The sequence below is a fragment of the Helianthus annuus genome, chromosome 17 (genome assembly GCF_002127325.2).
Source record: "Helianthus annuus cultivar XRQ/B chromosome 17, HanXRQr2.0-SUNRISE, whole genome shotgun sequence".
Taxonomy (NCBI): domain Eukaryota; kingdom Viridiplantae; phylum Streptophyta; class Magnoliopsida; order Asterales; family Asteraceae; genus Helianthus; species Helianthus annuus.
The window spans coordinates 27,833,738-27,844,759 of NC_035449.2; the positions used below are offsets into that span (position 1 = coordinate 27,833,738).

The 11,022-nt window shown below is 38.0% G+C and overlaps 1 protein-coding gene across 2 annotated transcripts; it reads right to left on the minus strand.

The window, feature by feature from the left end:
• Positions 1–247: 247 nt before the first annotated feature.
• On the minus strand, positions 248–2,728 carry LOC110926435 (V-type proton ATPase subunit c1). 2 transcript variants are annotated; one of them, XM_022170201.2, is made up of 4 exons: positions 2,501–2,728; positions 1,599–1,884; positions 530–687; positions 248–458 (listed from the first exon to the last, which is right to left on the minus strand). In XM_022170201.2, the coding sequence occupies exons 1-3, from the start codon at positions 2,580–2,582 to the stop codon at positions 555–557; spliced, it is 501 nt and encodes a 166-aa protein (XP_022025893.1). In that variant the 5' UTR covers positions 2,583–2,728; the 3' UTR covers positions 248–458; positions 530–554. The 2 variants fall into 2 exon arrangements, with proteins under 2 accessions (XP_022025893.1, XP_022025892.1); XM_022170200.2 differs by having other exon boundaries at positions 248–687.
• Between the last annotated feature and the right edge of the window lie 8,294 nt (positions 2,729–11,022).

The window sequence follows — 11,022 nt, forward strand, 5'->3', positions numbered from 1 at the left end:
TTCGCACATACAGCAAACATTCCTCTCTCCTATGTTCTTCCATCAACACCCGCAGCAACCAATAATCCTGTCTAACGGATTGTAGGTTGAGTCACCCATATCTCATGTATGGGTCCTACATAAGCGGCTGATATGGAGGCTGTTCATTCAAAACCTAGAATTCAATTCAACGTTTCCTTTTGTTTGTTGTCTGTTAAACGCTTGCAGGTTGATCAGTAATTGATTTTGTTTGGTTTGGAAAATTAAATGCGAATAGTGTGAATACTGTCTCATAAAACATAATATATAAACACCGTGATGCCATAGCAATAGTTCCTACAAGGCTTATAGCATGACTGAAAAGTACAGAACTACACAAGTTTTCAACTCTTATTCCACAGCCAGAAAAGACTGCAAATGAGACCAGAAACGCTACCAAGAAGAAAACTTCGAGGAAAGCAATAAGTGTTGTTCAAAAGCTGCCAGATTAAGTGGACACTGAGCATGAAATAGAATAAATCTTCATTTTTTTTTCAAAATAACTACGTACCCATACATGGCAAGGTTTTGTCATCTTAATCTGCTCTGGACTGACCCGCACGGGAAGACAAGATGATACCCACAATTAGTCCGTATAGGGCCAAGGCTTCAGCAAAGATGAGAATAAGAATCATTCCCACGAAAAGTTTTGGCTGCTGTGCGTTTGCTCTGGATAACAAATAATAGTAAATTGTGAGAAAATCAGCACATAAGAGTTTTTGATTTAGGAATGAGTATGGCAATTAGGATGTCATTGTTCTCATTTATTATCTTTCATATGACTTGAATAAGTAACAAGTGGCTAAAGTATTAGTAAGAATTCGTTTATTTGGATATTACATGTTCACAACTTGGAAAAACCATAACAAAATTTTGTCATCTGCATACTGAATTCTGCTTGTCAAAAGTAAAATTCCTATTTTAAGTCCCAATACATCATGTACCTACTTTTACTCGCGTATCAAACTTTTCTCATCAATATATTCACATATAGTTTAAATATGTAATTTTTCTTCACGTACAAAATGAAAATATTTAGGGTTTAGGCAAGAAAAAACAGATACGCGTGTAAAAGTTGATACATAACCAAATATCTGTATATACCATGGCTATATTCGTGAAATTGTCTAACATGACCATAGAGGTATAACACAGACAAAAAATGGCTACTTTCTTGACTTTCTCTAAAACATTTATCACTTTAGAGCCCCATATTCTTGATTGTCCATTCTCCAGGCTCATAAAAGAAATGTTGATGACACTCTTTTTCAGAATTGATGAGACTGAGCACTTCTAAAAACCAATACAATAGAAGTGTCACACGTTCACAAAGCAAATGCTAAAGCATTGCCCATCGGTGATCCAAAGACTTGGATTTGAAGATGCTACACATTCCAAAATCCAAACTTTGTCACTAAGCGTAAAACCTATGCATCATATAAAGTTTTCTTCTAAATATCCGTTAATATAACAAGCCTAGAACTTTCTTGAACTCACAAAGTCGTAATTTGATGCTTATAATTATTCAAGGATTGTTATTAACTTACTATAGCACAAATATCAATAAACGAAAACAATACCTAACACCAGCATCACCAACGATTCCAATGGCCATTCCAGCAGAAAGACCAGCAAGACCACAAGCCAAACCAGATGAAAGGTGTGCATATCCATCAAACAAATAATACGATTTCGCCTTAGGGTTAATCCCAGTACTGATAATGACAGCGATAATCAAACCATAAATACCGAGCACACCAGCCATAACAACCGGCACAATTGACTTCATCACCAGCTCCGGCCTCATCACTCCCATCGATGCCACACCAACACCACTCTTCGCCGTCCCATACGCAGCCCCCATACCTACACACGCATTCCAATCCCAAACAGTTGCTAATTAGTTATTTGTTAATCTAAATTTAGTTAACTTACATACGAGCAATTTGTTCGTTAGTTAGTTAGTACTTGATTAGGTAGCTAACAACTGCATATATAGACATTATCAATTGTATAGGAATCGATTCATTCATATTTCTTAATAAATTTATCTCGAATTCTCCAAAAATTACTCAGATCTACAAGTATTACACCGTACAAACACGCGATTAAATCACCACATCATCCAAAAATTAACAATAAGATGTAACAAACTAACAATACAACGGTGAATCTAAATCTAGTTCACTTACTTATGAGCAATTAGTTAGTTAGTTAGTTAGCTAACAGAATCGACTGTATATTCAATTATTCATTTTTCTCAATAAATATCTTAACAATATTTTCAGATCCATAACTATTACACCGTATAAATACGCGATTAAATCATCATATCATCTAAAAATTAACAATAACGGTTATGCTAATAACGGATATCCTAAAACAAACAACGAATCAATGATATATAATATTATATTTACGATCTAGATATTGCAGTACTTTTAAAAGAAAGAAATTAATGAAGTTAGGGTTAAGGATGTACATGAGAATACGAGTGCAGCAGCGGCACCGAGGAATCCAAAGAACGGTGCCGTTTCATCACCACTGAATGTTGAATCGGCCATTGTTGTTGTTGTTGTAAATTGGGAGTGAAATTGATCGGATTTGGGGATCGGAGGTGAAAACAGAGTTGGATTGAACGTTTTGATCTACAATCTCGATGTATTGGTTGTTTTATGCGTTGTTCCTCTCACGTTCCAACACTTGTCGTCTTCGTGTGAAGATTACGTCGATTGGATCTATAAGATTTTTTTTTTTTTTTTTTTTGAACGATTAATTATTGGGTGTTGTTAAATCCAACCCCTTTATGTTTGTTGAATCTTAACTCTTTAACCTTACTTTTGGAAAATAGTTCATCTTATAATGATGTTCTTTTCCTTAGGCCACACGGGGTGGCATCGTTATGGGCCGTGATATAATAGTATCACTCGTGGAACACCGCCCTGCCTAATTCCATCACTAGTGATGGAGTATAACGAGTTATATGTATAACGCATTGAAAAACTTTGGTGATGAATGTGTATCTTGTACATTGTGCATTAATACTTGTACATTGGAATCTCATCACTAGTGATACCACCCCTACATTTCTATCACTAGTAATAGAATATTGGGTGATGACATGGCATGATTTGATTGGATAGTGAGAGTTATAGAAACTATCACTAGTGAACCACCCCTCCCCTTAGTTTTTTTTTTTTTTTTTTTTTTTTTTTTTTGGAAAAGGAGAATTTTATAAACAGCGTCAAAACCCCAAAAAAAACAGGGGCGACAACAACAACAAACTACATCACACCGAAATTACGCCGCTTTTCCCAATTCAAAGACCTATCTTTAGACCGATTCCTATATCACAAGAATCCGAGAAACTTAATGTTTTGAGTAATCTCTACGGGGTTTACATCGATATTAGAAAATCTCTTATTGTTTCTCGTCTTCCAAACGCACCAAGCCGCCACATACATAATACCTTGAATCACCTCTTTAGCCTTTCTCCCAACATTGCAGTAAATATGGGCTTCAGCAATATCTTTAACCGAGAACAAAATAAACGGATTAACTTTGCACCACACATTAATATAATTCCAAACCAAAGAAGCGATGCCACACACGCAGAGAATGTGATCCGCTGTTTCAATCCCGTCACCACAAAGAGCACACGAAGTTTCGCCAATGTAACAGTTCCTTGCCTGAAGGGCTGAAAGAGTCGGGATACGGTCCAATGTCGCCCTCCATATAAACACATTACATTTTTTTTGGAACCCATTTCGACCACTGAAATACAAACCTGTAACTATAATCAATGTCACTGCCCAAGAAATCTTTAACCGCCTTGACCGAGAAAGCTTTATTATCTCCTCCCATCCAGTCCCATTTATCATCAGAATCTAAAATAGAGATATTATCAAGAAGCTCGATCAGAACACTCCACTCTTGAAACCAACTGGGGTAGTCCAGTTGGCCACCGACACCCACCTCTTCCCAGAGGTACCGGGTTCGAGTCTTGGGAGTGGCATATGTCGCCCAGGATAAAAAAAACTCGGCAAGGGGAATTCACCGTGGAGCTAGCTTGGTCGGGTAGCAGCTCCCGGAGTGGGATCACTCCGGCGATTGGGAGGATCCTGCACTACCCCCCCCCCTCACTCTTGAAGCTCACAGTCGAGGAGGGGATCCGGGACCAATATCACCTACCCATAAAATTATTATTAACCGAATTGAACCGATCGTTGACCGTCCATCGTTTCTCTTTCTCCAATCTGAACAGTTCGGTAACCGGTCCATAAGAGGACTAGAGCATAGCCACGGGTCAATCCACATTCTGATATTAACCCATTTTCAATTTTCCCTTTTACCAAATGATTCAGCCTTATATCACCAACATTCAAATTGTCGACCACTTTGATGATAGACTTCCAAACACCACTAGTAGAGCCATTAATAGGAAGAGAAGACCAGCATCTCTTGTTATCATGCAAAGCTTTGATGACCATCCTCCAAATGTTGTTCGGTTCTTTGCGATATCGCCAAAACCATTTTGCTAGTAAAGTGTTGTTAGTCTCGCGTAATTTACATAACCCAAGACCACCGCACTTTATAGGCGAAGCCACGACCTCCCAAGACACCCAATGCATCTTTTTTTCCCATCGTCGTGACACCCCAAAGAAAACGTCTAATTAACGACTCCAAACTCGTGATGACTTTAGCGGGGGCTTTGAACATGGAAAACTAGTACGTGGGGAGACTTTCCATAACTGTTTTGATAAGGGTAACCCTTCCTCTGATAGACAAGCATGAAGCTTTCCGTCGCGACAATCTAGACTCGAAGATATCGAAAATGAAATTCTAGTTAGCTACTTTATTCATATTAGCACCGACCAAAATCCCCAAATGTTTAAATGGGAGAGAGTCCGCCTTACAATTCACTTTTAATGCCAAATCATTCACTTCGCCGGGATCAACGCCAATCCCATATAAATTTGATTTCCCCATGTTAATTTTCAGCCCCGAACAAATATAAAAACATCTCAAAAGTCTAGCAATGTTTTCAATATTATCATTTGACCAATCCCCCATCAGAATACAATCGTCCGCGTACAAAAGCTGCGTAATAACCGGGCCATTATTCGGAAGCTTAATACCATTAAAAGCACCCACATTACTAGCTTTCTTCACCATGCTGTAACACCCCGAAAACGGATTTGGTAATCACACTCCGTTAATACTAAAAGACGGGTAAAGTACCGTTAGTAGTAAAAATAACCCGATAAATATTTGGATTTAAATAAGAAATCCTAAGGTTAAATACAAACGAATCAAAGTTATAAGGAATTAAGTTTATAAGAGCCCGAGTTAACGGGACTTAAAATAAAACGGGTTGTTGGGATTGAACCCTAACAGAGGAACAGATAATGTAAAGCCAAAACCGGATCTCATCAGTGGACCATCAATAAGCAGCAGTTTACCCTATGCTCTCCCCTTGACAGTGGTTTTCTAACAGCTGATGAATCTTAAGTGCTGCTCAACTACAACAACTGATGAACCAAACACTGATGATACCTTAAAGACTGCTGAAGACAAACACTGATGCTCTATCTACTGCTGTTTCCAAAGTACTGCTGAAGACTCAAGCACTGCTCTCTCAAAGACTGATCACCTTTGAAGAATGCACTGAAGATTCAACATCTGTGCTCAGGCTACAACAGTGGAACGTGAAGCAGTAGTTTTCCTTAGCTTTGCATTTTACTGGTTATCAGATGTTGCATGTCAGTAGTTTGTATAGAACAGTATTTGTAGTTTGTTAGGTCGTTAGATGTCACTATCATGGTGACGCCAGCTGAGGTAGATCAGTAGTTTGGTTTGCCTATAAATATGACAGTATTCTGTACTGTTATATTTGATTCGTTTTGAGTGAGTTCACCTCCTCAATTCAATCCTTTCATCTTGTGCAACCAACTCTGGTGTATCAGGCTGAGGGGGAGTTTAGATTGTAAGCTTGCTGTAATCATTTGCTTTCTATTGTAAATCTTTTGACTCAATGAAATAGCAATTGTTTATCAATCTATACTTTCTTTTGATTATGTTTACAAAGTTTGCTACTCATTTCCGCTGCACTTATTCGTTTTATGCAAACAAACACAATCATAATGGCCCAAGATCCTAACAATTGGTATCAGAGCTTGGACATTCAAATCCGATCTAACAATCAATTTGACATAACAGTTCAGCTCAAAAGTTATTGATACTAAAGGGGTGGTTGTATTCAGTTGAAAAACAGAGTAACGAGTGAATCATGGTCAAAATGGTTATTCAAAAACTCTGAAAATCAACCAAGATGTCATATGGCACACAAATCTCACACAACAAGTGTTTTCATGCATATGTCACTCATAGTTTTCAGATCTGTAAAATATCTGATAAATTATGGGATTGTTCGATGTTTTCAAAATTGATTTCAGTTGTTGTTTCGATATTTGTGATGTTTTCAATAAACACTAAAGTATGTACCTCAGTTCAGCAGAACTTGTGTTCATCCAAAACACTAGAATACTGCTGACATAGAAAAGAGGGAAATAAAACTTTAGGCAAAATCTCTCATGTGCACAAAGGCAAGTTGAGTACCTTCAAAAGGACCAAATCAACTTTGTCCAAAACACATTGAGAAAATTAGGTATCAAAACTGTCCTAATCATAGGTAAATGTGAGATCTGAAATAAAACATGATCAAATATGGTCAGATCTCTCAAAACATTGCTTCAAAGTGATTATGGACAAAGTATGTTCAAAATATAATCTCCTAGTGAGTATTTCTGAACATATGAATAAAAAGGGTAAAAAGGGAAAAAGAAAAAGTAACAAATCTCAAAGTGTAGCTATCTCAAAACTTTTGAAATCAAAAGCAAAAGAGTATAAGCATAAAACACTCTTGAGGTTCAAATTAGATCATTAGTGGTCATTTTGCAACTGTGTGCATACATCAATACAGGAATTGTTCTGGTAACAATAGCATCTTCAGTGATGGTGCTTAAAAGGAATTTACAATCAATTGACAAGAAATTGACCCAAACAATGATCAAAATAACTTGAGAATAATATGATCATGAATTTACTGGAAAATTGTCGGATCCTTTTGATTATTTTCAAAACTTCCTTTGATTTTTGTTAAGGTGTTTTCCTCTAAAATAAAAACCAGATGTTTTTTTTAAGAATATATATTATGATCTTTTACTCATTTTTTTGTAAAAGTTCATCTCTGGTCTGGATGTAATTACCTTATTTTTGTGTGTAATTACTTTCCCTAAAACTGATCAAAAGGAAATGACACACATATCAAGGTCATGTTAAGCTCAAGTTTGGTTTTCACATATCAAAAAAAATTGATTGCAAATTGATGTAGACTACTGAGATACTCTTGCTCTAGTTCAGGTAATTAGACACAAAATGAGCAGCTCAGGTAGAAATGTCTTCATCATCTGGGATGCTAAACCATTGTCTACAATAATAGACATATGGCAAATCCTTGAACAAAATTCCATGTAGATAACCGCTGACAATTTAATCTTGATAATTTACATCTAAAATGTATTTTGTTAAGAATAGCATCTCAAATGCTCAACAGATGTTAGATAAGATACAGTGTCTGCACAAAGCAAAATCAAGTTCTACATCTGAACAAGCAGATGCTAACATTGTTTGTCAAAAGTTGAAATACTGTTGCACTATCAGTTGTTTGAACCAATTTTATCTTCTACCACTGTTGTTTCTAAAGTGCTGTTGTGCCTTAACATCTGCTCACTAAAGTCTGCCCACTGCTAAAGTGTCAACCTCTGTTCTCCAAAACACTGATGTTTAAAATCTTTGTTCCATCCATTGTTACATCCACTGTTTCATTTTATTACCGTTGTAACTACTGATACTTGATCCATCAGTAGTTGTCAAAACAACTGTCCTCCACTATTTACCATTCCATCAGATGTTTGACACGTGGTCAGTTTTTAGCCTTCAGATCAAAATAACCGCTGCCACATCAGCAATCACTTTTTCCCTAAATACAACCCTGATTAAATCCAAACAGGGTTTTACTGTCGAATTGAATTCCAAAAGTTCTCTTCTCATAGCAGTTTCCCTCTCATAACTCCAAAAACTTCTTCGATCTTCTTCATCCAAAATGACGAAACCAAAATCGAAATAAAAATCAAAACCATCATCTTCCTCCACAACAGCAGATGCCACTCAAATGGCCGCTGAAACACCGGAGATTCGTTACAAAGCTCCACACAACTATGTAGGTATACTCACAAAACCTACCGATAACCACACTTTCGACTCCATCCTTGACATCCTTTCTGCATCAAAGTACAAAACTTTGATAACAGCAGACGCTCCTATTTACCTTGATACCCAGAGAGAGTTCTGGAAAAATGCCACCCTTGAAAAACAAGGAGACATTGCAACCGCCATTCACTCTTCTATAAAGGGTAAAACTGTCCAAATCACGCCACAATCCATCTCCGAAGTCTTTCAACTCGATGACCAGGCAGGTAAAACTTCCTTCACAAAAAACGAGTTGCACATTGACTTCATTGAAAGAGGGTATGAAGCCACCATGATGAAGAAACTGACATTAGAAAAAGGTTATTTTCCTCCTGCACCCAGATTCCTATTTCATACCCTCCTACTGTGTGTTTCAAACAAAACCACTTCTTTTAATGAGATCCCTATAAAGATTCAAAATCTGGGATATGCAATTCTTCAAGAAGAAAATTATAACTATTCTCGGGAAATCTTTAAAGATTTGGTTAATAATGTTGAAACCAAATCATTCCTACTGTTTCCAAGGTTTTTAAGTTACTATTTTGAAAAGAAATTCAGTAAGGATGATTTAGCTTTAATAAACCAAGGTGAAATAACCGTAATAAATTGCCTAACACCTGAAACTTTTTCACGAATGTTAGCACCTTGCAAAACACAAGCAGGGGTACCTGAGCAGAATTTAGCAGCTACCACTGCTCCTCAGGTATCTGCTGCTGAGCCTACTGCTCTAGGTGATCAAAACAGCAGACCAACTGTTTTGAAACCCACACCTACAACACCCAAAAAGCTTTAAAAATCAAAAACCCCCCAAACCAATCAAAACGGCAACTCTTGAGGATGAGATACCAGAGTTAATGCCTGTGACAACACAAATGTCACACGAAACCACTGCTGCTTCTTCCTCACAGCAGTTGGTACAAATATCTCAACCCATAACCATAACTCCTCCTGCTTCTTCACAAAAAGAACAGGTTGTACACAAAGGGCCACCACATTATGATGCTCTGGATACACTCGTTTCCATCATCCACAGCTCAATGCCCGGAGCAAATCCACTTTCTACACTCACCATTACATCCTCAATTACACCAAAAACACAACTGCTGTTGGATGCAATTGATTTGAACGAGGCATTACTCAGTCCTTCTCAATCACCTGTCAATGAGAATATACCTCAACAAATGACTGAGCCTGCTGTATCATTCTTTGCTAACCCACCAACACAACCTGAGGAGGTTACACCCATTGAGTTACAAGTAACTCTTTGTGGTAATCCAAGTGAAGCAGCCAGTACAACTGTTGAACCCACTGGTTTACAGTTGGACAGTGGTTACATCAATAAGACTTCCTTGGAGGCAATTCCTTTTATAGCACCTCTGCCAACCACCAATGGATTTATTTATCCTACTGGCAATATCAAAAGGTTGTTAAGTGTTGAAGGAAGAAGACCCCAGTACCAAGAAAAAGGGGCATCAGTGGTTAATGTTTGGAGTAAACTCCCGACTTCAACCACTGATAAAACCACTGTTAGTGGGAAATCAGATGATCCCATTAAATTGGGTGATGATTTAAAGTACCAGAAATTGACGGCTCGTGTTGAAAAACTTGATACCTCTGTTGCAGAGCTCAAAGATATGCTCCAACAGTTGTTACAGGTACAAAAGGTACAATCCACTGCTGTTCCACCTCAAGCACCTGCTCTCCAACAGGCACCTGCTACAAATGAGCTCTAGAATCTTTTTCAACCTTTTCTCCATCATCAAGCACAAGTAGCAGATCAACAACATGAAAAACATGTTCAAGAGCTGAGAAATGCTATGGAGTCTAGGTTCAAAGACACTCAGGCTGATCTAAAGGCTCTCAAAACTCAGATCCTGCACAACTCTAGCACTGCTCCTCCACCAGTATTCTTCATTGATCAACTCCCCGAAGATAATGCCAAAAAGGGGGAGAAAATTCAGGAGTGGAGAAGGAAAGGAATAACAGATGGTCTCTACCTTGCACCAGAAAATTCAAATATGACCAAACAGATTCCTTTGCCAGATGGGAGTAAGAAAATTGATGTGACCACAAATGCACTTGCAGAAGCACTTGCATGTGTGAAAAGGGATAGAGAGGCCAAAAAGAAAGCCAGGGTGGATTATCCGGATCAGGGTACTTCAGGGTCAAGAGATGATGAAAATCTTATTGATGAAAAGAAGAAGCCTACAAGAAAAGTAAGGCTACCCAAATCCATTCCAGTCAGACGTTCAAAGTCTGCTCAAAAACCACCTCCTAAAACAGCTGTTGTAACTCCTGTTGTATCAGCTGCTGCTGGTACTTCAGTAGTTTCAACATCTGCTCCCACTTCAACACACACCACCTCAACACACACTACATCCACTGCTTTACCACCATCACCACCAAAATCAAAATCACCTCCTGTCAAAAGGCAGAAGATAGCAGTTGTTATAACTTCTGCTGTAAAGACAACAATGGTTGGAACACCAGTTGTTTCAACAGCTGTTAGTCTATCACCCACCACTGCCACTACAACCACCTTTCCATCCAAAACATCATCAGTCCCTCCTCAAATAAAGAGGAGAAGGCTAATTCCTAAAGATGATGTCACTGCACCATTCCAATCATCTTCAAAACCTTTAGCTATTGTCAATATACCAAAACCAGTTCCACTCTCTTCTGTTCCAATGCACA